Source organism: Micromesistius poutassou, assembly GCF_964030765.1.
Source record: "Micromesistius poutassou genome assembly, chromosome: 2".
NCBI lineage: Eukaryota > Metazoa > Chordata > Actinopteri > Gadiformes > Gadidae > Micromesistius > Micromesistius poutassou.
In genome coordinates, this window is record NC_140272.1 from 21,496,288 (window position 1) to 21,523,543 (window position 27,256).

Below are 27,256 nucleotides of genomic sequence, written 5' to 3' on the forward strand. Positions count from 1 at the left end.
CCAAATTAAGTCAGAGTTAAGCGCTTTACGTGAAACCAATCGTTTCAGCTAATTTGAGCTGCCACGGTGGAACTGAGTTTTAAAGCAGGACCGGTGATTTGCAACTCCCCCAACCCCCAGAGAGGGAGCTGGCCCTGCCGGAGATGAGCTGCTGATTGCATTGCTTTATTCAACCCCCTCCCCTCCACACACCCGCTCTCCCCGGGCCACTTTGATGGGGTCCACTGGTATTACCAGACAGAAAACCATGGAAGGTACATGAAGATTAGTGAAGTCTGTGTAACCGGGGCTGGTCACACAAACAGCATCACTTACATACTGAGGTACTTAGAGATGTCAGTGGATAGTGACCAAGGCCAAGGGGGAGGGGTTGGGGGGAAAAGAAAGTACTACTGTTCTGTCTCCGCTTTAAAGTGGTCTCAAATCCATGCTTTTTGGGTGTTTTATACAAAATAAAGGTTGGGAGTACTTAAGTGAATATGTGTTGCGGTTCCACAAAAAAATGTGCACATTAAATTTGTGTGTACATTACATTTTGACTGGCGTTCAGGTACTGGTGCAGGTATTCTTTACCTGCATCTTGGTGTATCATCAATGGTATTTTGGTTGTAAAGTAGTCCATGACATGAATCCTTACTATCAGTCAAGTGCGAAGCTCTCCTTTGGTACACAGCTCTCCAGCTCCTCGCGGGTAGCCCTGTAAACCCTGTTTGCTCTGCCCTCCCAGAGGGTTGCTTTGCCTTCCCAGGGGCTAATCCCTGACGGAACAAATGAGGCCTGTTGTTAAGCTCTTTAAATCCCTACTTTCTGATTTCAGGAGTTACTCTCATTGACCACCACCGTCTAGCAACCCGTAATGTTGCTTTGGTATGGTTGGCTCAGGCCCAAATAAGCCTGCCTACCCATCTCAATGTATTCTTTACATCACATGAGCTTAAAAAACAAGCCCAACGTGTGAAGAGTAAAACTATAATCCATCCCGGGGTAGCACCAGACACCACATTGTTGTTTTCTGATTGGCTTTCTAAATGGATGTGGATTCACTGGGAACAAAGGGATGCATTGACCCATGTATTTTCAGAGCTAGTGCTGGCTCTGCCTTTCACAGTTGTCTGTTATGTCCACCTTAACATTGGGCTAAAATGATTTTTCTTTTGGTTTCCTTGTTCGCAGAATGCGGGGGAGGGACCTTCAGAGCGTGTGCAGAAGGGCGCTCCTGCTGGTCATCTGTCTGGTGTCCCTCTGTGGACAGCTGAGCAGTGCCTCGTCACACAGAAGCCACATAGGTAGGTCGCCTGATGCAAAATCTGCATCAAGGTCTCAATTGTTGCACCCACTTCACTACCCTTGATCAGCATTGTTGTGTGATTCAGTGTCACTGCTGGTTCTTTTGATGCCTCCGGCTCCAGGTGTTGTGTTTTTGAGGTGCATTCTCTCATCATCGTTCAAACAGAAGTTTGAGAACTTCATCTCATCATTATTCTAGCAGAACGTGTAGAATAAGAACAATACCTGAACATTATTTTATCAGAATGTCTAGAATAAGAACTTTTCTCTCATCATTATTCTAACGAGAGGTCTAGAATAAGAAGATAACTTTACCCTCATTATTCTAACGAGAGGTCTAGAATAAGAAGACATCTTTACTCATTATTCTCACTAGATGTCTAGAATAAGAAGATAACTTTACTCTCATTATTCTAACTAGAGGTCTAGAATAAGAAGCTAACTTTAATCTCTTCATTATTCTAACTAGAATGAGAATTTAACTTTACTCTCATGATTATTCTCACTAGAGGTCTATAATAAGAAGATAACTTTACTCTCATTATTCTAACTAGAGGTCTAGAATAAGAAGCTAACTTTAATCTCTTCATTATTCTAACTAGAATGAGAATTTAACTTTACTCTCATGATTATTCTCACTAGAGGTCTATAATAAGAAGATAACTTTACTCTCATTATTCTAACTAGAGGATTAGAATAATAAGATAACTTTACTCTCATTATTCTCACTAGATGTCTAGAATAAGAAGATAACTTCACTCTCATCATTATTCTAATTAGAGGTCTAGAATAAGAAGATAACTTCATTCTCATCATTATTCTAACTTAGAGGTCTAGAATAAGAAGACAGCTTTATTCTCATCATTATTCTAACTAGAGGTCTAGAATAAGAATTTCACTCTCATCATTATTCTACCTACTGGTCTACAATAAGAATTTCCCCCATGTCCCATCATTATTCCAACAGGACTAAAGGTGTAGATTAAAAACTTCCCTCATGGTGCTGAAGATGAAGAAATGTGAGGGTCAACAACCACACAACATTCGAGAACAATGAATGACAGATGAATTAGCTTTTCAAGGGATATCATTCGCCTTTCATATTTCACAAATATCACGAAAAACAAATGTATGGTGAGATTAGGCTGCAAATGATTGACAGAAAAACATGATGCCACAGAGAAAAACAAGCTCAACAAGGTAAAACTTTTTTTTTAATATTTATTTTCTGTGCACATTATTATTATTAGGGTTGTGGCCAATATAAGTTGTGAATCCACTGAGTAGGTCTGGCACCCTCAAGCTTGATGTCATCTGGAAAAAGACTGCTCCAAGTTCATGTTCCAAATTGGGCTTGTCCAGACAACCTGTGTAAAACTAGATCTGTCCAAGACAACATGCCACTATGCACAAGTTGCTTCCCAGCGAGCAGCAGAAAACACATGAATGAAGAAGTTCCAACTCTATACTTTTTAAATTTCTGTATGATGCAACAAACTGAAGGGGCTACAGAGCTGACTTCACACAACTATGTTGTGAACAAATGTTTTTGAAACAGTCTGTGCCATCCCCGGTTCATTTGTCCTATTGACCTCCTGTCAGGAAACGGACATAATTATAAGGGCTTTATTTTGTCCTAGCTCAAGTAGTTTTTTCTACTAGAGGGATTTTTATAAAGTATTCTCAGTGATCAACCATGCAACACATTACATTGTTCTTGAGCTATCCCTGTTTTGATGGGGTTTTAAATGTCTGTTTAATGTGCTACACAGATGAGACATACATGTATGTGTTTGTGCATACATCAGTTTGTCAGAGAGAGAGAGAGAGAGTGAGAGAGAAAGTGACATGCGCTAGTGTATGAGCATGCTGCATCTGTTTGTGTGTGTGTGGATATTCATGCAAGGGCAGGAGGGCGGCTCTGTTAGATTCCTGCCGATGGAGAGTGGAGCGATCCTCTGACGTTGATGTATGTAGAAGCTTCACATTGAAATAATGAGCCTGTTCCTCTGGGGGGAGACCCCACCGGGGGGGAAGGTCTTCCAAGTTCAAAGCATCAAAAGTGAAATGGTTCATTTTTTGCAGTGTCAAACAAAAATACTACATCTAATAACACTGAGTCTAATTCTAATGTATTTTAAAGCCAGGACAACAGCAAGGTTATGTTAACAAGGTTAACAGAAGCAGGGTAAAAATCGATATCATCGGTTTTCGTTTAACGTTGACATAACCAGCGGCTGGTTTATGTTATTTTGTTATTTATGTGATTTATGTGGTGATTTTATTTCTTAATATAATTTATATTTTATTCATATTATATTTATGTGTATTTCCTGAATTAATCAATGGTACTGTTCTCTAAATGTTTGCCAAACCAGAGAAGTGTAAAATTAATAATTAGTTTGTGGTTAAATCGTTTTTTCCTCATTTGTTCTACAATACTTAAATCAATAGCGTTGCTCTCCAATCTCCACCGCGTATTGATCAGTTACTTGCTATGAGTGCAGTGTTTATGCTTAAGTGTTTGACTTCTTTGTCATTTGTATTTACATTTTATTGCTGTTATTGTGGCTTGTGTGTGTTTATGTTTGTGTGTGTGTGTGTGTGTGTGTGTGTGTGTGTGGTTGTGTTTACTGTCCGTATTTCTGTGGACGCGGTATGGGGGGGCTGCATGCTCCAGCACTGCCAAGGTCGATCCAAGGTGGGGCCAATAAACCAACCTCTTTAGCCTGCCGTTTTATTGAGGTGATGTGAGGGTGGGGCGAGCAGTGGGAAGATGGGTGGGTGGGTGGGTGGGGGTTAGGGATGGGATGATGGTGGTGGTGGTGGGTTCGGGGGGGGAGGTGCTGTTGGGGATGTTCTACTGACCAAAGCAATTGAACCTTTCACCGCAGCCCCTCGATGCACACACGCACACACGCACGCACACACACACACACACACACACACACACACACACACATACTGCATACACTCAAAGGCCAGTAAAAACAATACTGCATCCCCTAGAGCAACATCCACATTCATTAGCTAGTCATGAAAGAGCAGAGCAGGGGAGGTGGCTGGGGAGGGAAGTGGCAGAAGGGAGATGAGTTTGGGTGAAAAGAAGTGAAAGAGAGGGAGAGAGAGAGGGGGGGAGAGAGAGAGAGAGCAGAGAGAGGGGGAGAGATGAAGAGAGAGTGTACACCAGAGAGAGAGATAACAAGTGCCTCCTGGCGATTCAATTTGTTTGGGTATCGTTGATACAATTTAGGCTGATAACTTGACCAGGTCAGAGTCGCCAGAGTACTTAACTCAACAACTTCAATCCTCTTAACAGTCTCAAGGCTTCGTAGCGTGTCTCATTAAGAAAAATGTGGAGAAATAAACGATAAACGATGAACAATCAGGAAATCAAGCATTTTCCCTGCTTCCCTCGTTCCCATCTCTCAAAAATATATCTCAGCTAGCGAGAGAGCCCCCATTAGGCTGTTTGTCTGCCTGATGCAACCTGGCAGCAGCTTGCTGTTCCCGAGATAGACTTCAGGCAGTGCCATTTGCCGGCTGTAAACTCTGTTGCCTTCTTTAAAATGGAAGGCATTAAGCCACATGGCTCATGGATGGCACTACAAATTGGAATTAGAATGGCTTTTACACTTTTTAGTTTTTGTGCTGACTTTAAACTAAGGTCCTGTTCTATATTCACAGGCGACGACATGCACCCGTGCTAATAAGATAGAAATGAGCATCGGTTCACATTTGAATTTAGGGGGATGGATTTCCATATTTGCTTATGTTGTAGACTTTCTAAAAAGTGTGTCATGCACGCTAATGGTTGACTCTCATGCTGCTCTCCAGGCTGTAGGGGATTGTTTTATATTCCATGCAAATGAGTGCTAACTCCCCCTGCAGTTTCAGAGCCTCACTATAGGCTCCGGACTTCACCAGAGCCCCAAATTAATCATGTGATCCACTGTTAGCTTTGTTTCATTTGTCAGATGGGTCCTTCTCTGCACCATATCATTAAAAAGAGACATATTAAGTACAACTTTTAAGCATATTTCCATAGTAAATAATGAGTGTTGTATTATTTATTTAATCTGCACTGGCAGTGCGAACATCACACTACCAGTGCGGATTAAATCTTTGCACTCTTATCTTTAGTTGAAAAAAAAAAAAATATATATATATATATATATATATATATATATATATAAATATATATATAAGATAAAAGATAAAACAGAAGTAAAATCCAATTGTCCGTCATTTTTAATCCAAGAAAGGTAATTCTAAAATAGACAATGAGACGTTTAAGAAAGGTTGCCTCCAGAACATGAAGATGATTCAGAGAGTGAAGAGTGAAGGGGGCAATTTAAGAATCGTCCTCAATATGATAGTCGAACATTATTAATTTAATATGAACTATCTTCTCCGCTTATTTCTTCTTGCCCCAAGGAATTGCAGTGTATGGTGAAAAAAAGGCTGTTTTTTTTATTTTTACTATTTCATGTTTATTTCTTGATAATGCATAAATTTCATCATCCCACAAATAAAACATAGCTCTGCTCAACTTGGTCACCTGATATTCTGTATTCCTTCCTTGCTTTATCAAAATGTTGGCCTAGAAACCCAAACGTTCAGTAATTGCTACCCTCACTGAATTTCTGTTCCTGGCTGCAATATCCTGTCACTTAGAGAGGGTAAACACCCCCAGGTCAGCTCAGACGGCCCGGGACACAACAGGCCTTACGCTGCATTGGGGGGACAGGGTCCAGGGGGGAGAGGGTGGACGACACAAAGTGATAAAGCTAAGGGAGTGGGAGCAAGGAGATAAGGGAGTGTGACAGAGTTGTGTTAGTGCTGTCCCTCTGTTGTGTTAGTGCTGTCCCTCTGTTGTGTTAGTGCTGTCCACACAAACCTACACACACACACACACACACACACACACACACACACACACACACACACACACACACAAACACTAACCTACACACATGCACACACACACACACACACACACACACACACACACACACACACACAAACACAAACCTACACACACACACACACACACACACGCATACACACACATGCGCACACACACATGCACACACACACAAACACTAACCTACACACATGCACACACACACAAACACATACACACACACACAAACACAAACCTACACACACACACACACGCACACACATATGCATATACACACACACACACACACACACAAACACTAACCTACACACACATACACACACACACACACACACACACACACACACACACACACACACACACACACACACACACACACACACACACACACAAACCAACAGACACACACACACACACAGACACACACACACGCACACACATGCACTGATCTAATACTCATCAAATGTAATAAACCCATTATGTCTCACCACAATGCAAGCTGTTAAACTCGAGCAAATTCGGATTTCAGAAATTTTTATGGGGATACGAATCAAAGCAAATGCTGCCGATAATTATTTGAGTTGATGAATGCAATTACTGCAGAAACGCTAAAAGCAGTGGCAGTAAAAAAAGGTCCTTGGTGGAGAAGACCTTCTCCTACTGGGCAATTACAAAAACCTCAGCTCAAGTTAGTCATTCACGTTTTGTGCTGAGCTGGGGCGAGTCTCATCAGGCTTAGATACGAAGGCCCTCTTTACACAATCAAAATATGTGGTTTGTTTAAAATGTTCGATCTTGATTGTTTTTAACTGCTCACTTTTTTGACATGACACACAACTGTCAAACCCTCTTTTTTACTTTTTGACAGAAAAGTGAAAAGATCCCCTTTTGATATTCACAAGCACATACAGGTTTCTGGGTACCACATCCACGGTTTGCAGAGATTCCGAGACCTAGTGACTGTGGTGTACCAGTTTACACTGCTGTGGGTCATGTCACCAATCATGTTCAATTGCAAGTGCTATAAATTGTAGAATCATGTAGAAAAATGATCAGTAGATGAACGAGAAGAGATTTGGTTTAAATGAGAACCTTTTGCGTGGATTGAATGTGGCGAACCCTTCCTCTGGAGGTGTCTGATGACGGTTGTCAACATCTCACGTACAACAGCCTGTTTAGACGGTCAAACATTTCTTTGCATCTCACACAACCGTTTTCTTGTCCCAATCCTCATAGATATTCAAAACGTTGTGTAAACATGGCCATGGGGCATTTGGCTTGAATATAATTAAACACTAAATTGTGGTTGGTTTTATTTAGTTCTTAAGTGTTAGTATGTCTTCTGCGGGCTGGAACATTACTTGTGGGTGGAAATAACCCGCAAAATATACCAATCCATAAATCACAAGCCTTGTGAAGTCAGAGCTCAAACAAATTGTTTCTAATTTGAAAAACAAATTGTTTCTAATGTTCAGTGACCATTGTAGCATTACATCCCCACTGTAGTAGAGAGTAGATGTGTTAGTAGATATGATTGCATATGTTTGCGTTTGCAGTTCAGGCCTATTGTGTATTTGTAGAATACACATGCATAATAAATTCACTTAAACATGAATGGACCAGAGGAGAAGTGATTAGCCACGGGCTGCAAAAGTAGCAGGACCGAGCTTGTTTGACCTTCTCCCTTGTCGGTGGCAGTCCACTTGAGCATCTGGTTGTAAAACAAAATAATGTATTAGATATTTTAGAGAAGTAGAGGATGCCAAACTGAGATCAGAATCATTGTAATTTGAATTTTTTAGTTCCGTCGATAAGGATGTTCCCTATTGAGTGACTAAAGGACATCTGAAAAATTCAATTGTAAACATTTGTTTACATTGTAAACAAGCATAAATAGCCATGCTTGGTAAGTTAATTGGTAAGATAATATATTTACATCAATACAGAAGGATATAGCTTCTTGTCACATGATATCATCAGGGTCGTAGCCAGGGTTTAAAAAATAGTGAGGTCCGGGGGTGGTTTGCAAATAAAGCACAAAGTAAACTTCTGTTAACATCTCATCTGATTATTATTAAAATTTACTTCACCCGAAGAGCTCTTAACTTATTCAGTGGATCTGCTCATAATGTGAATAAGAGGCGGATTAAGGCAGGCTGTGCCGATCAGTAAGCCAGACAGATATTGTTGCTAAATGCAGTGGCAATCATTGAAATACATGTCTCCAGATGTGGACATGTTGCAGTCATTGCGAGACTCGTTTAGAGCTGAACAAAATGAAATATGTTTAAAACTGGGTATTGCACTTCTCAAAGGCCTGAATACCACAGAATATACAGACTTTGATCATGGATTGACTGATTGCGCTGATATGCGCTTTAAATTGAAATATAAAGATAGACTGCACAGGCAATAATGACATATATGTATAGATTGAAGGGGGGAGGTGAGTAGAGGAGAGAATTACAGCATCAAAAGAGGAAGGACACCTTCATACAAAGTATGAACTGATTTAAATAAACCTGCAACACCTCAAATAACCCATGTTAGCATGTTGTCTTTGAATGGATCTCTAAGCCTCTAACAAGGGTGTTGTCTTGGGGATGATGATGCTAAATAGATTCAGCATCAACACAATGGTTCCAGCCTCAATGGCAATAACATTACTAAAGGAAATCAATGGGGATCCTGTGTTTACTCGCGCAATGACACAATCCTCTGCATTTACTGTAACTTCACACGGCCCTGAACACCTCCTTCCCTTAAATGACTCATGTGTGTTGAGGCTCACCTCCTCCCAGAGTCAGCCTGTTTCCGCTGCCCAGGGGACGCGCCGGAAGACAACTAGCAGCCGCCGCCGCTTCCAATTCAAAACCTCAACAAAGGATGATTGTGATGATGACGTCTCTAGCAAAGGTGTTCATTCATATATGCCCAACACCTCTGAGTTCACTGAATTGACAATCAAAGGTTTCTTTAATTATTTTTTCTGGAATAGACTGAGGAATACATCCATTCCAGTGTGTATCATTATTGGATCATATTGGCCTGAAATTATTCTTTAATCTTTCAAAATACAGCACCAGCAGATGCAAATGAACAGAATCATATGTTACCTTGATTTGTGAAGTAATCGCATACCGTTTCCCAAGGGAATGGGCTTTGGTAATAAAAAATATTTAACTACACCAAAGACATAGTTTCAAGTCTTAGTCCTCAGATTTTACGACTAAATAGTGGGATGCCTTTGGCTCGCAGCAAGGCATATGGGCGGCTTGATTCAGTGCATTCAGTATATCAATTAGTCATGTACAATAACACTTGAGAAATGTTTTTTGTGGCCCCACATCAAGCGATGTAGGGCCCCACATTAACACCACTGAGGAGTTTTTCACCAGCTTGTCATTTGTGATCCGGTCTAATGCTGTCTCACGGCGGCCAAGAATATGGCGTCTGAACAGTTTAATGTGCTCCATAAATGCCGATTCGCCCGAGCTCATTGCTATTACAGATGGTCGTACTCAGCTCATAACTTACCAGCGTATAGCTCTACCACAGTGTTTTGTGAAATGCTTGTGGTGCAGGTACATTTGAATAAAGTCCTGACAGACGCATCGACTGGAGCCAAAGGAAATGTCACGCAGGAAGACAGAGAGACATCCCGCCAGTACATGTCCCTTGCCTAGTTGCTGTTCACCAGAGGCCCTCTAGTGAAAGGATAAAGTGAAATATAAGCTGCTGAAATGCAGTCTCAATTGTCTCTCTCTCTCTCTCTCTCTCTCTCTCTCTCTCTCTCTCTCTCTCTCTCTCTCTCCACACACTGCGCCATAAACCAGCAGCCAAGGCTGAGTATCAGGTTTATGTGCTGGACTGGAGCATAAAATGTAATGGGGGGAGCCATCAGAGTTGTCCTAGAATGGCTGTGTTCTAAAAGTCCTGTGGTGATATTTTCCCAGCCAGGCGGTCTATTAGAAAGAGGAACATTTGTATCAAGTTGTCAGCTGGCCGATCGGTCAGATGTTCGGTTAAGAGTTTCCTCAGGTAACGGCAGTGGAGACTTGGGGAATATTGCTGTTATCTTTGGCCATTAAGCCAAGTCGTTTCTTTGTCGAGGGCAAAGTTCTCTTTAGAGTTAACAAGATACTCTGATATACTTTGGAGATAACATTGATAATGGGACAATAAATCTATTCCTCTTATTTTCCACAAGAAAGCGAAACAGAACCACTGGACTCGGTATGGCCCTTGGTTTTAATACCGTCTGCAACATAATGAAGACATATCTGTCTGCACGTGGTGGCTGAGGTTCTGTCAGTCCTACAGACGGATGAACAGCCACTTCCAGAGTGGGAATCAGAGCCCCTTCACACGTCTCACGTTTACATCTGTCTGTCACTCATTCTGAAATGGTTAAAGATGAAGAAGGATGTGAAAAAAGGAGAACATGGCATCAGGTGGGAGAGCGGCGGTGGCGGGCGTTTAGCCGTGAGCCACTTTATGACAGAACAGCATGTGGACAGACAGACAGACAGACAGACAGACAGACAGACAGACCAGAGAGAGAAGAGGACGCCTTTGAGTCCCGGAGCTGACCCAACATGGATCCATTTTATAGATGAAACCCGTGAAAGACTTTTCTTCTTTTTTTCAATAATTGGGAACTATTGATTTCTGTGTTGTATGTAACGCACTATGAATTCCATAGACCGTGGACGGTATATGTGGCGTATCGAGTGAATTGTTTCACACAACCCTACCACACATACCCCTCATGAAATCATGTTCCCCATGAAGTAATGTTCAAGTGTCGGGAAATCCTCAGGGCCCAAAACTAAATGACGTGCCTTTTCCCTCGCCTTATTTCAGATATATAGGAGCTTTCCAGGGAATAGGGAAGTGTGTGTGTGTGTGTGTGTGTGGGCGGCAACTTGTCAAGACAGCACTTGGTTCTGGAGTATTGCGCTGCACACATGAGCTCTTCCCCCCAGTCTCTCCCAGCCCTCCAAGGCATCGCCTGCTGCCGCTGCCACCCCCCCCCCCCCCCGCCCCAGAACTTAATAGCTATGCTAGCTATTCACCTACGAGTGTGCAGGTGTGTGTGTGCACGTGCATGTGTACATGCGTGTGTGTGTGTGTGTGTGTGTGTGTGCATGTGTGTGCGTGCATGCGTGTGTTGCTGTGTGTGTGTGTGTGTGTGTGTGTGTGTGTATTGCTGTGTGTGTGTGTGTGTGTGTGTAGTCCCCCTTAGGGACCTCGGGTGTATCAGTCAGCAGGGGGGTGCGGTTATCCTTTATGGGCCTTTATGCCAGATGAATGGTGCTGACAGGGACTTCATCTCACACACCACTACGCCACACATCCAGACTAAGTCATGGCCCACTTGTCTTGTTTTCGGCGATCATTCGCTCTCAAATCATTACCCATACATACAGGATGATGGGGATAATTTAGCACTTGCCTTACAGCTCGGATCAGACTGAAAACAAGCAACAAGCGAGGTTACGACCAACGTGCGATCATACTTGGACGTGTGGATGTTGCTCCCATGAATCCTGTGCTTATCCTAGGTTTTAAGTCGCAGTTGCATGATTCGTGGTACGCTTCTGGTTTGGGTGAAGATATTGAAAACGGCACCAATTCAACCCACTACCTCCGTTATATTATTATACCTTTTGAACATAATAGCCCAATGTTGAATGCCATTGTTGGATTTATTTTTGTACATTTACATATACATTACCTAATGTATATACTGATCTAAACTAATTATGGAATAATGGCTGTAATAGTAGCATCATTAGTGTATTGTTGGACATAGAATAGCGAACTCTGTGGACCTCGCAAATGCTTGTCAGGACAAAGCCCTGGTTTTCTCTGCGGCTTTCTCTCTGAGTGTGCTTTTCCCCACTGATCTGAGATTAGGTCCTTGGCTTGCTGGCTGTGATTGTCATTTCAGCAGGTTTACCGTTGGCCACAAATTACTCAATCTTTTCTTTTCTTTTTTTTTCTACACTGTAATCCAATCAAACACGTTTTAAGGGAATAGCATTACCCACGAGGCCATGAGTAATATTTCCTTAAACCAGTGCTTTCAGCGTGCCTGTGGTTCGTAACCTTCAGCATTAAAGGGGTCTTTCCTAGCATTTGCATGTTACACTGAATCCCTTATTTAGTTGTTTTAATGTGCCCATTTAGTCAAATCTTGCCTTTTTCCCAGTCGTCAGTGCATGAATGCGTTGGTGTGCGGTGTCGTGCTGAACCACACACACTTGCGGTTAGCATGCATCTAGCCGCATCGCCGCTAACTAAATGCGTCCTCTTCTCATACAGTGTGACTGAAGTCATCTCTTATGCATGCCGCGTTGCTATTGTCGGCTCTGCCATCTCTTTTTCTCACAGCCAGTCTGGGCCCGTGGCCAGGACGTGACTTTGCTCACACTGCTTTGATCTCAAAGTTGTATTGACGCACCCGAAGAAGACAAAAGAAAAAAAGGACTGACAGCGACCTGCACGCACTGAGACTGTGAACAGCAAATATGAAGGTTTGGTCTGTCCTTTGGCCTCTGCCAATGGCTGACTCACAAGGCAGACAGGAAGTTTACTTTCTGTCAGACTGAGACGGCTGCTGGTCAGGGGAACTAGTGTTCTTTAGACATTAATTCAACTTAACGATTTTGCACAACCTGGGCCCTGCCTCGTGCGATTGGCTGGCCAGGCCTGTGGGCTTTGTTTAATCTCTGTTCCCGGCGTTCAGCTGACCAGGGCCCTTCATTAGATCACAAGCATTTCATAAGTGACTTGGTTGGACTAGATTGCAGTGCCACAGCCACAAGTAATGAGTTTGACTCCAGCTGTACCTCTGAGCCCCCCCCCCCCCCCCCCCCCGTATCCTGCACAGTCCTGACTGCCTGGGAACGGTTTGAAGAGCTAGCACTTGCAGGCGGGTACTTAGTTGATAACAATACGGTGATAAGTGGCTTAAATATCGCCTGTGATGCTTGTCGTGCGTGTTGCAATCCTTGTCTGTCTTGCTCAACACGGCCATTAATAAAGCGTAATTATATTGCTATTCGTGTCGTCGTCGTCCCCCCCCCTCCCCCGGAAGTGACAGTGAATCCACATCAAAGCTGGTGTAGCTAACCATGAAATAACGTAATCTGAGCAACCCCCTCTCGCTCTGAGTTATGTAACTGCTCATTAATATTCAAGACTCTGGATCTTCTGTGAAGCTTTCATGTAACAAGTTTCTAACGTCATGGATTTCAACTAAACACCTGGAATTATCATCTCAAAATCTCTATGACGTGTTTTTCTTTTGTTTTCTATGAAGTGAGTAACTATCCCATATGACAACACGTACAAATCACCCGCCATGCTATGTAATCAGGTCAATAATTAATTCATTATTAATTCATTATTCTTGTTAATTATGAATGACTGTAGACACGGTGTCATGCGAGCAGATGTCTTTCCTCCTGTCATCCAGTGCTAGCAGTCTCGGAAGTTCCATCCTATTAGAATAAGTTACTGAGTCCTTATGATACCTGATACCTGATGTATCAGGTATGGGGAGTGGTTGTGCAACACTCTCCTACGTCCTCATCCACGGATGAGGTGCCCTTGAGCAAGGCACCTGAAACCCCCACCTGCTCCCCGGGCGCTGCACTGCGGCTGCCCACTCCTCTGGGTGTTCACCGGCTCCCAGATGGGTCAAAAGCAGAGAAAGAATTTCCCCCAAAAAGGGATAAATAAAGGATAACTTAACTTAACTTAACTTAACTTAATGTGCTTTAATGTGCAATCCTGAGAAATGCAATTTTAATGATACATTTCCAGTTAGTATAATAATAATAATCAAATCTCATCTATGCATTTCTATAGTTTGGTGCAGTTTGATATTATGCAATACATGGCAATACAGATATGTATATTCAGTGAATTCTGTCCATGCCAGGATATTTTTCAACCTATTGCAACTACTACCCTATATACAAATAAAGCAATAATGGCTTCCAAAGGATGCTTCAGTTTAAATTGAGCCAAGTTGGTTTACAGTGAATTTACCTAAGAATAATAAAAAGGAGAGGCACTGTTTATGGACATCCAATAGGAAGTCTGTTTTTTCAGCCACTGTATGTGTATTGTTGGTTACTGATTGTTCAGCACGGAATAAAAATAGATGTATTTTATCACTCGCTGATAAACCACAGAAGTGCCTCCTGCTAGTCTTTCCTATTGTTTCTCGGGTCTCTTCTTTCTCCATTTCTTAACACATCATGAATGCAAATAACAGATTTTATAAATAAACTCAAAGGCAGTGGGTGCTATTTCTCCTGCCTCTGATTCGTCAGCATGTTAGCAAACAGCTCATGACTAGTGTCACATTAACTCACAGAGAGTGCATAGGGCAGCATGAGGAAGAAAAAAAGGAAATTGAAACGAGAGCGCATCCATCAAATCTTTTGGTTTGTTTTGTGCCAGGGGATGCACATTTATTTATAAATGCCCCACAAATATCACCCAAAATGGCAGTTTTGTCTTCTCCACTTTATGATGTTCCCAACCAATCGAAGCTCACTAATTATAATGAGTGGTTACAATGAGTGAATTAAAATGAGATGCATTTAACATTATGTATGTACTTATTTGTTGCTGTATAGGCAACTGGTCTCTCTTCTACTGTGTTCTCCTCATAATAAGTACTGAACATTTTGATTTTTCACACAACTTATTAATTTTTTCTTCTAATTATTTGACAATCTTTCTTCATTAAAGGTCCCATGGCATGCTATTTTATGGATGCTTTAATATAGGTGTTAGTGGGCCCCTAATACAGTACTTGAAGACGTTCAAGAAATTCAGCCTTGGTGCAGTTACAGCCACAACGAGCCAGTCCCACAATCAGCTCTCCACAAACGCGCCGTTTCTGTGTCTGTCGCTTTAAATGCTAATGAGGAGAAGAGAGGCGGGTCCAGGTGGAGGGTGGGGGTGTGGCCCTGAGCAGCTTGGTATTATGAATCTCAAACGACTGCGTCGGGTTCTCAGACGCCTCTGGTTCTTCCACTTCCACGTCAAAATTAAGAACAGACTGAACCGCGAAATGGAGGAGCCCGCGATTGTTGCCCGGGGTTGTCTCCCGCCGGAGCCCCACTGCCCGCCGGAGCCTGCGGGCAGCAGGCAGCGGGGCTCCGGCGGGAGACAACCCCGGGCAACGGGCAGCGTTCAGCGGGCAGCGGGGCAACAATCCTTTTCTCCTCCATGTCGCGGTTCCCAATTCCTTCTCAACCATGGCTGAGATATCCCCCACTACGAATCTCGTTGTCGAAATACCAGAGACCTCAGAGAACCCGACGCAGTCTAGTCTTTTCACCAATTGGGAGCTTTATGCAAGCTTGTGTTATTGTGTTGCGTGTTACACACACACACACACACACACACACACACACACACACACACACACACACACACACACACACACACACACACACACACACACACACACACGTGGCGCTCGCACAGTCCTAGCTCATTGGCGGGCCAAATTCTCTGGGCGGGCCAAGCAGAGAAAGAGGAGGTAACCTGGCCCCATATGACAACATATAGGGCCAGATCACAAATCCGCGTTCATTTTTTCAAGGCGGAGAAAGATACCTACTGCTCGTTTTACACCTAACACAATTTTTAGCTACTGGGGGACCATAGGCAGGCTAGGGGAACTCATATTAATGTTAGAAAACCTCATTAAGTGAAAATTTCATGCGATGGGACCTTTAAGATCTTGTAAGAATATGTTATTTGTCTCAGTGTATGTATGGTTGGAATTATGGTTAGCTATAAGTAAAAGCGAGGGGGAAATAAATGCAGATTCTTACCAGCAGTTTTTCACCTCATAATTATCCTAATCCACCCTGCAGGGTGTGCAGGGTTGATGCAGGACTTATCAATAGGAAATCAATCAGTATGATCTGTAGAGTGGGAGTGTGTGATCCAGAGTGCTATTGATTGATTCACGGGTCGGGTCCACACGCCGCTCTTCATCAGTGCTCTATCTAGCTCTTCTCTTACTCTATGTGCTCTCTCTCTCTGTCTCTCTCTCACTCTCCATTCCCCCCCTCTCTCTCTCTTTCTCTCTCTCTGTTGTGCTGACATAGGTGACTGTTACAACAATGACAGTTCTAATTGCTTTTACTGAAACGTATTGATCACAGGTGCTGTTAGTCATCAATGCAACTGCAGGGGAACACTCAGTGCGTTTACATGACACTCAAGAAAGTCGACTTATTGGCTTAGTTCAACTATGATTGGATTACTAAGATGCATGTATACACTTTAGTCAAGCTATACTTGAATCAAATTGGGTTACTCATAGTTGAATTAAGACCCCTAGATAATGCGATTCATAGTCGAGTTAAGCATGCACGTGTACGGCACGTGTATGTACGGAGTTGAATTGGATTATGCGTTGAATTGCGTTCTACGCATGCTCGAGATCTTTTCTCGGGGCCGTGAGCCGGAAGTAGAAGGGGACGATAGTCGTGTTGTTGTTGTCGAGAAACAGCGATTTATTTAAAAAGGTGGCGCAGAAGATGGAGGAAGCCGGTGAATGTAGTTACCCCCTATAAGAATTGTGTCCCGGCCGCGGGAGCGCGCATGGCATGCATTCATTAAAGGTGGAAGCACACAGACACTACGCTTTGATTTCACCCAAGGCTGAATTAAAAGTACATGTTTTTCTAAATGTAGGTCATCAACAAGGTTGTAAAGTAGTAACTTCGGGCACATCTGTCAAAATAAATGTTTTTTTCTCCAGACGTGTTTACGATCTTTATTCATTCCTTGCGATGCGGCGGGGAATGCCGTGGCGTATACGGACGGGCGGCGGAGGGGCTGCTCCGGTGGGAGAAAGACGTTTTCAGCAGACAGCTGGATAGGCGATTTATTTAAAAAGCTGGCACAGAAGATGGAGGAAGCCGGTGTTGTGCCAATGTAGTTACCCCCTATAAGGAGTGTATCATCATCAACATGCATTCAGTACACACTACGCTTCGATTTCACCCAAGGCTGAATTAAAAGTACATGTTTTTCTAAATGTTTCTCATCAACAAGGTTGTAAAATAACTACGATCTTTATTCATTCATTGCGCCGTGGCCAAACTGACGGGGGTATTCTCTGATATTATGAATCTTACAGACTGCGTCAGGTTCTCCGACTCTCTGGTACTTCCACAACAAGTAAAGACTCCTAATGGGGTTTATCTCGACCATGGGGGAAAAAGAAATTGCGGGAAATTTACTTTGTCTTTGACTCTCTGAAGTCCAGATTGAAACGAACATGGAGGAGAAAGCGATGTTTCAGCAGACAGCTGTCAGTTCACTTTGGGTCCATATAATTTCTCAGACGCTCCATTGTTTCGATGTTCCGGTCGTATGCGGACTCCTCCACCGGCAGAGCAGCCGGAGGAGTCTGCATACGACGGAGAGAACTGTGAACTGACAGCTGTCTACTGAAAACATCTTTCTCGAAAGCCGCCTGAGTCTGTTGTTGCTGGTGACATAAAGAGGTCAACCAGTGGCTCTATTACCATTAGTTGAAATGGGTACAGCACCACCTATCGTACTGGGGCATGACATGCTTCGGCCAATGAATCGATTTACTCACCGCCATGTATACGCGGACAATTGCAGTTGTCCAATTGAGGAGCATAGTCGAACTATGGCTTTAATCGAATTAAGCTGTGCATGTAAACGTACTGAATGACCTTGCTACAGATCTTTGATCCATCTGCCCGACTCCTCCCCAGCTTGCCAACATGCTAGGTGTTATCCTGATTTGACAATGAGACATTCTTGTGCCCAACTAAAAAGGTGGGTGCATCAAGTGCCCTGATAGAGTGCTAGATGATTATGCCTTATGGAGAAATTATCTTATGTGAGTGGATGAATCTTTCAGAATAGTGTATTTCTACAGTGGCCAGTCTACATTGTATTGATTTTAAACATTTACAGCCACTTTGTCTATTGTCTGTAAGTTAACTAGTGGTTTGCCAAGATTGTTTTCGCTGTGAACCATTTATTCGCTAATGGCAACATGATCGGTCGAAACAAACACAAAGTTAAAGAAAGTAAATCACCAGTCGACCCAGATAGGAGCTAGTCTACAATCAGATTTAGATTATTAATCTAAAGTGTAATTTGTGAGACAAGAGAGATATATATGTACATTGTTTCCGTGGACGTTGTTGTGTTGAGTCTTGCAGCTTGGTAAGAGCACACGGACTGAAGCAGGCCCACACAACGCACCCATACCGTATTTTATGTTGAGGATAACAATCCTCGTCCTATGAAAATAACTCACCCACCACATAACTTGCATGCACAACGTTTTCTCTCTCTAAATTTGGTCTGGTGAAAGCTGCTTGTTGGGCACCCAATCTTTGCTTAAGTGTGTTTATTTTGCCATTGCGTAACTGCCCCTGCAATTCACTTAGCCTAGCATGTTTAGTACTGTAATGACGTTCCAGGTTGGTCTTTTTCGTTACAGCGAGCGATTCTCCACACACAAGGCAAACTGGCCTGCCCTTTACTTCAACAAAGAAGTAATCATCAGTCCATTTTTTGTGGAAAACACATTCATTATTAACCTTTCGTTTCTTGGCGGATGCCAATCTAGCCGTCAATAGTTTGATTTATAAATGACACTGTGACTTGTTTAGGCTACCCCAATGTGACCCTTAACATTCGAAAGTAAACAAGAAGGAAATTTTTTTCTCCTTAATTAATTTTGTTCAAAAGTTGTCACTTATGCTTGTATGTATTTCATTAATACACAGGATCAGCCGTTATAATCCCTTGTGCCAATATTTATAGGCTAGGCTATATGCTTTGTTAATATATATATTTTTTGCCCTTGCCTCCGCGGGCCTGATGAAAGGAATTGGCGGGCCGTATCCGGCCCGCGCGCCGTAAGTTCCCCAAATTGAATTTAATACGATGGACGTTTGCTGTTAATCGTAAACAGCACGCCATGCAGTAGTTAAACCTTTGTCTCTTTGCAGCTCTGGCACTAACATTAAACTTTTTGGCATTATGGCTAATGCTGTAAGGCCTTTCATTATGAATAATAACTTTTAATTATTTTAATAACGTTTTAATAACGTTTAATAACTAGCTTAATAGATGTGGATATTCAATTATTTGTAACTTTTTAAATGCAACACAATGAAGGTATATTTTTCATTCATTCTTTTTATTTATTTATGCATAATGCATAAACTTTTTTCTTGACTTGCGTCTCAACCTGACAACGAACTGCAGGCCAACAGCTGGCTGCATGGCTGTCAGTCTGGATGGAGGCTTTACCAGCCAGGCTCGGCCTCTGGCCCTGCTCTCTGAACTCCTGTCTGGCCCCACACTGCATGGGGCTTTCTCCAGAGTCGCTGACCTTGGCCAAGAAACCAGTTTTTAATCAGCAGTTCGCCCAGGTGCCTGTCCTCCTCCTCCACCTCCCCCTCCTCCTGCTCCACACTCGGCACATGCCTCTGCGCTCCGGCTCGCCCTATTGCTGCACCTTAATGAGTTTCCAGTCCCAGGTTCTGATACTGGAAAGCCGTTCAGCTCACACACACACACACACACTTCGCCCACTCCACTCCAAACCAGAGGCAGGGAGGGGAGTGGGCAGCACTGTGCCCCCCCCTGGACCAGAGGCAGGGAGGGGAGAGGGCAGCACTCTGACCCCCACCGGACCAGAGGCAGGGAGGGGAGTGGGCAGCACTCTGACCCCCACCGGACCAGAGGCAGGGAGGGGGGAGTGGGCAGCACTCTGACCCCCACCGGACCAGAGGCAGGGAGAGGGGAGTGGGCAGCACTCTGACCCCCACCGGACCAGAGGCAGGGAGAGGGGAGTGGGCAGCACTCTGACCAGACCAGCAGCAGGCCAGCGGGGTCTTGGTTGCTGTCCAGGGCATCTCCCATACAGACCTTTGGATAAACAAGTCTCGTTTTGGTGCAGATTAATGAGCTGCTGTCTGCTAGTAGTGGCTGGTAGTGGATGGAATTGTTAATAGCCAGGTTCTCTCCCTTGCATCAGTTGCAACAAAAGAATATCCAATGTACAACTAATGGACTGTGGTAGACCACTACAATTGAATTAGTTCAGGCACTGTTTATTATTTTGGTTATTTTACCGATAGTAAACAAATCTCTGTTTTCTTATAAAAACACAAGATTAAATTCAGATCAACCCTCTTGAGTTCATTTCAAGTGCAGCAGATTGTCAAAAAACATTTTAGATCCTGGATTGATGGTGGAAAATATGATGCTTCAAGTTTCAGGAGGAGGACTTCCCTCTTTACACCAGAGAGAGAATATCTTTACATTTGTTAAAGGCCGTAAAGGAGATATATGTTATCATTGTCCTGGCATTCGTGCGATTGAGAAGACATGCCAAGTGCTTTGTATACACTGGCACCACAGGGCTTATTATTTGTTTCCCCATATAATCAACTCATTCACAATGATTTCTCCAGCTCGTCTCAGCTGCTTCCCAGTGATTGTCAATCGACCCTAAACACACACTCACACACACACACACACACACACACACACACACACACACACATACACTGTGATGTTTCCTTAAACAAAGTTTGAATATTCCATCAAAGTGACTTCAACTTTGTAATTTAACTTTGACCTGGGGGCGTTGCAGTGGCTTAGTGCTAATCACATGAAGGGCATAAGACCCTGACCTGTTGTTGCATCAGCTCCTTTCTGGGAGCTGAAAACCACTCAATCGGCAATTGTTGTCTGGCCTTTTGTCTGAATGTGAATAGAACCGTATTGATTGCAAGCAAAATGTTTTTAATGTTGTAGATGGGATTTCTGGATTGCTAACTAATGGCAAGATGGAAGACCACTTCAATCTATTTTCAAGTCAAGGTACAAATTGAAAATCTTTACAGGTATAATTAAGGGTGATCTGAAAAGAAGGCAGAAACTTTTAAATGTTTATTTTTTTCTTGCTTCACCTACTCAACCCTGACTCAGTCATGTAAATACAAAGCACTCGTGGAATAAAGATTTGTCTATGTAGGAAAGCAATGCATATCAAATAGATTGACAGCAGTATTGATGTTTGGTCTAACTTAATGGGAATGAAAGTGATATCTATTTAATAGTCATTATGTGCTTACCCTGAATAAGCAGGTTAGTGTTGTTATCAGAATGGCCTTGAAGAGAAATTCCTTGAGAATGTTCCAACATGACAATGGAGAGAAATAATTCATAGCTTATTCATTGGCTCTTCCAAAGAGGCCAAAGAAATATGGAATAGAGGGAGTATGTGTGTGTGTTTGTGTGTTTGTGTGTGTGTGTGTGTGTGTGTGCGTGTGCGTGTGCGTCTTGCTCAATGTTATTTATACATTGGGATGAATCATTTAACATACTGTTTGAGCATCACTGGGGCCTCACAATGATGCAATCCTTATTGACGGGTTTCTGATGGAGTCTGGAATTTTCTTTTACTCCACTGCATAAAGTGCTCTCTCTTAACTTTAAAGACAGCGTCCTGCTCTGCCCATGCATAATACATACAACCGACTGGACGGCAGGGAAGGCCAATGTGTACCAAACCTGTAAGGAGGATGAACATTGGAGATTGGGTCTCCTCTGACTCTCTGAGCCACAGAAGGCCTCTGTAGGGACCGCCGTTCAGCCATGCTTTGTTCACAAGGTCGCCAGCCAGTTAAGGTGAAATGGTCCATACAGCTGGAGGGATATTTTTGTTAGTGTTCTGGGTGGTTTACTGAAAAAAAATAACATCAATCCCAAATATGTTGTGCTGGTAAACACAATTCTTCCTTTTATTGCAAGGGTCGTTTTCATGGTCGTCGTCATCATCATCATCATCATCATCAGTGTAATTTCTGCCCTTTGCAAGACGTATATTCTAAGAATCAATAGAGGGGACAGAAAGGTAGAATCAAAAGTATAATGAGTTAATGACAAGGCTGTGTCAACAACAGTTTAATCATAGGCCTCAATCACCGGGCGGTCATCTTGGTTATATATGCTAACTGTGTGGGGGGACCTGGATGAGGAATGTGTGTCGCTGGCGAGAGAGAGGGCGGGATGTCCGCTTAGGGGAAAGCATGTCCGCTTCAGTAACATTGGTTTAGCGTTCAGCGGGGAGAGAGAGGGAGGGACTTCCAATAGAGGAATATTCGTTTCCGCTATGGTTTCTCTTTGTTTTTTATGTTTTTTATGCTCTGTGGACTCTTAAGAGAACAGAAATTGCGCTGTGGCAGACGGGCATAACGCTACAATTCATGATCCTCTCTCACCTTGCCGCCAGGTGAATAGGAGCAAGACCTCGTGCTACCACTGGCTGTCCCCGTGTGTTTAACAGTGCACGTGCTGTCCCCGTGTGTTTAACAGTGCACGTGCTGTCCCCGTGTGTTTAACAGTGCACGTGAAGGCGGGCACCTGTGAGGTCATCGCAGCCCATCGCTGCTGCAACAAGAACAAGATCGAGGAGCGATCGCAGACCGTCAAATGTTCCTGCTTCCCAGGACAAGTGGCGGGAACAACGCGAGCTGCGCCATCTTGTGTGGACGGTGAGTGTCAACTCATACAGACAATGACAGTATATAATAGCATAGTATATTATAGTATAGTATAGTATATAGTGTAGTATAGTATAGGATAGTGTAGTATAGTACAGTTTATATAGTGTAGTATACTATGAGTGTTACTCGAAACCCACAGAGACACATGAGCATATGTTCATTCCTTATATCACCTCTACATCGCTATTTCCTTATTGCAGTATAGCAGGGGTTTTAAAATGATTGCTACACTAAAGAACGTCACTAGGTGCAAAATAGAGGACTGTAAAAAAAAAAAGGTTGCTCTGTTTATACAGCAAAGAAATGAAGCTCTGTGAAAGGAAGGATACCACATTTTCGAATTCAGAAGACAGATATTTATATATATATATATATATATATCGATACATATCTTTATTTTTCTTTAGTAATGACAGAACCAAAAAAGCGTTTAGTAATGGCAGCTAGAGAAAACGGTTGTGATGCACTGGATCTAATAGTATCGACCAGACACACTGTTGTAATCTCTCTGATCCAATTTGGTGGACTGGGCAACACTTTACTGGTCTAGCTGTGTGTGTGTGTGTGTGTGTGTGTGTGTGTGTGTGTGTGTGTGTGTGTGTGTGTGTGTGTGTGTGTGTGTGTGTGTGTGTAGTTGTCTCTGAGACCATATCAGAGCTGGTGTTCAGTGGAGGGGAGAGAAGGCCAGGTCATTTAATATCATGTCAACAGTGGCCTCTGTTACAGGTGAATCGATCCCTATCTGCTCCTTTCTCCTGTAATGGCTCTGACAGACACACAGGGTGTGTGTGTGTGTGTGGGGGGGGGGGGGTTGACAGGACCTCAGGATGTGTTAGAAATGTCAGGAGAGGCCACGAGCTGCAGTCTGTGTCCGCCCTGAGGCAGGGAGCCCTTTAAGGACCTTGATGTGCCAACATCACTGCTGCTCACTTTAGTACCACTACTACACACACACACACACACACACACACACGCCAATCATGCATAAACATGCATGCAGACACACACATACACTCACACACACACACACACACACACACACACACACACACACACACACACCGCTGATAACACTGACTGCTATGACATTGAACTGTGGCCTGTAATTCACATTTGAAAAACACGCAGGCGCAAATGGAAAAAAGAACGAAGTGACATGTCCTTCCATTGTCAGCCGTAGATCAGTAAGCAGTCTCCCTTCATTCCCCACTGACATGTGGAGAAGAGAAAGGACCTCTCGTCCACCTGCAGCTGTGCTTGACCGTACATCACTGCGCTGTGTCCCCTCACAGCCTCCATCGTGGCCCAGAAGTGGTGGTGTCAGATGAGCCCCTGCATGGACGGGGAGGAGTGCAAGGTGCTGCCCGACCAGAAGGGCTGGAGCTGCAGCACAGGAAACAAAGTCAAGACCACCAAGGTGAGTGAACACAAGACCACCAAGGTGGGTGGGGGGGCACAAGACCACCAAGGTGAGTGAACACAAGACCACCAAGGTGGGTGGGGGGGGCACAAGACCACCAAGGTGAGTGAACACAAGACCACCAAGGTGGGTGGGGGGGCACAAGACCACCAAGGTGGGTGGCTGGGCAGATGTGGTAAAGAGAAATCTGAGGATAAGTGATGGTAAGTCCTTATTTTTGAAGTTAACACTCAAATCTGTTTTTAAAGAAATTATGAAAATAAGAAGGTAGGTAAAAAGGCCACACAATAGACAACATTACAAATTGACTGATTATGCACTATTTTTGATTCAAGTAAATCCTTCAAATTAAACACTGACGAATCAAAACATTAGCCTTTTCTATGCTTATTGCGTTTTTGTTAGCCGCATATTCTGCAGAGTTCGTGACTACAAACAATGTGAATGATTAATATATTCAGCAAGAGCTCTTGTGCCAACAGAGACGGGGCCAATTTAATTTAAACTCATTCCCAGGGTTGATCGCTGTCATCACACCCACGTCAAAACATCTGAAATAAAACTAATTCAAACCGATCTGTTAATGAAAACATAAAACAGGTTCAAAAACACACAGCAGGCGCTGGAAAACACACATTTAGTGTGAGGTTTCAACTGTTACCTTGGCACATTTCATGTCAATGATAGGTTCAAAAATATTTAATAGCAGCAACGTTGATGTCCTGATCAAATTCTGTGAACAGAAGTAGACTCAGGAGAAACGATCCAATCGATCTGTGGCCTGCGAAGTGAAGGAGACCGAGACAGGGGGGCCCTTTGAACTCTCACATCATGCTTGCGTCATGCTGCTTGAAATTGCTTCAAATGAGTCAACAAGAACAACAAGAATCTTCTTTTGGAGAAAATAAAAGATGGAGGTGGCACGTTAGACTGGGCTACGCATCCCCAGATGACAGTGGTGGAGGTAACCTGAGGTGGTGTTTGGGTGGTGCTGACCACGGCGAACCTGCAGTGGACTGCCCTGGTGTTGGGAGGGGGGAGGGCTTTGACACAATGGGGTCAAAAAAATATGGGCGGCAGCCCCAGTGTTTGACTCACCAGACACCGTCATCCTGCAGTCCTCAGGTCCATTATTCATAACTACAGGAGGACCAAATGGAGCCTTTTTTATTGTAGCCGGGTTAAAAATTCATGACCTCCGCGCACGCACACACACACACACACACACACACACACACACACACACACACACACACACACACACACACACAAGTGAGCACGTTACAAGCTGTCAGAAGCTGGAACTCTTCTTAATGTAACACCCCACAGGGGTCCCCCCCCCCCGCCTTGGAGATCTGACGAGTGGGGGTCAGGTGCCAGATGACCCCTGGGCCTCCGCTCAGCACCATACATGGTCCTCTGAAACAGGTGGCCGCTTGGGAGGTCAGAGGTCAGCGCTGTGACCGCTGTGTGTGTATGTGTGTGTGTGTGTGTGTGTGTGTGTGTGTGGGTGTGTGGGTGTTTTTTCAATACTATTTCAAGATCAGGATTTTCTGTTGTCTCAATGCAGCACAGTAGTGTGGAGTTCTTTCTCCCCACACAACCATGTTGAGTTTAAAGTTTGTTTAAAGTTGAAGATAATTACATGGGATTCTAACAATTGATTTGCTATAATTATTCTAATTATATCATTATATTATTTAATAATCACATATTATCTATATCGCTATGTTAAATCCCAAAGCACAGAGCACACATTTCACCTCATATAGTAGCACAACACAATCAAGAACTTCCATATTGTTCCAACGGTGGAAGGTGCGAGTTGCCCTTGGGACAGGACTCACATGGAGTCTAACATTATTGTGCTTCCTTTTAGTTAGGTGCTTCGTATCCTCTACTACTACTTTCAGGGGTAAGTGGTAAGATAAGTATATCTTTGAAATGAAAGTGTAAAGTTGAGCGATATCTAATTAAGTGAAGTACTAGTACGGCTCTATATTTGCATCTGTTGAAAATGTGGTAGGTTGCAGCTGTTATAATCTGCTGCTACTTCCTGCCCATCTTCACACCGCCAGCCAGTTCATTCTGACCATGTGATACTTAGACGTCTTAATGGTGCCGATGCTAGTAGCATTAAATGTAGCGCTTCATTAAAGATTAACCGTGTTTTGGCTTTCATTCGAATGTAAAACAAGAGTGTATTTCTGCAGCAGGTCGGAGGCAGTGACGAGGGCCAGGAGATGAATGGTCCAACACGCTGCTTTTATAGGCTGCTCCACTCCCAGGCCACCACTTCTTAGATTAAATCAGAACTAAATAAGAACCAGCATGAATGTCATGATAAGATGCTGTGCCTTCAACTTTTTATTGAGAAAATCCTCATTAAATGTTTGATAAAGAACATTGTCACCCAGCTTTTAAAATGGACTCTGCAAATGGGCAGTATTGGAGCGAGTTTCCTCTGCCTTCCCCTCGCCTCCGCAGGCGCCAACCCTCCCGGGTTGCCAGGTTGAGGACACTGAAAGAACAGAAGGGCAGAACGAGCCGAGCGCAACATTATGTTTTGAGATAAGCGCTGTTTTGGTATTTGAGTAGGTGAAAAATTATAAACCAGCTCATGAAGCATCGGTCTTGGAATCCTTCAGGGCTCTAAGCTGTGTCCATTTTTCAAATGCTAGTCCAAATCCAACGGCTATGGTCATGGAGGTTTTTTTTTAAGGAGGCATTTTAGGTTGGCTGGGATCTGGTGGAATCAGATGATTCAGTTTGTTTGCTTGCTTCCATGGCTGCAGCCTGCTGTGTTTGTGTGCCAATTTGTTTCATGTCTGGCTATTCAGGGTATCTAAGAATAGTGAATCATAGCACACAGGCCAAAACAAATACAACAAGTCAGATCTGTATATATATTATATATTGGCATTGTGGTTCCCTAGTCAGTATTTGGCATGTTTCCTTAATCTCTGATGTCATATCATGGTCATTTTATTATTT

General features: G+C 43.3%; 1 protein-coding gene across 1 annotated transcript; it reads left to right on the plus strand.

Annotated features, from left to right (window-relative positions):
- Window positions 1–1,174: 1,174 nt before the first annotated feature.
- Window positions 1,175–25,725, plus strand: LOC311338254 (chemokine-like protein TAFA-2; the record flags this gene model as incomplete). Its single annotated transcript, XM_084463483.1, has 4 exons — window positions 1,175–1,286; window positions 22,681–22,830; window positions 24,135–24,311; window positions 25,592–25,725. The coding sequence occupies 4 exons, from the start codon at window positions 1,175–1,177 to the stop codon at window positions 25,723–25,725; spliced, it is 573 nt and encodes a 190-aa protein (XP_084319609.1).
- Between the last annotated feature and the right edge of the window lie 1,531 nt (window positions 25,726–27,256).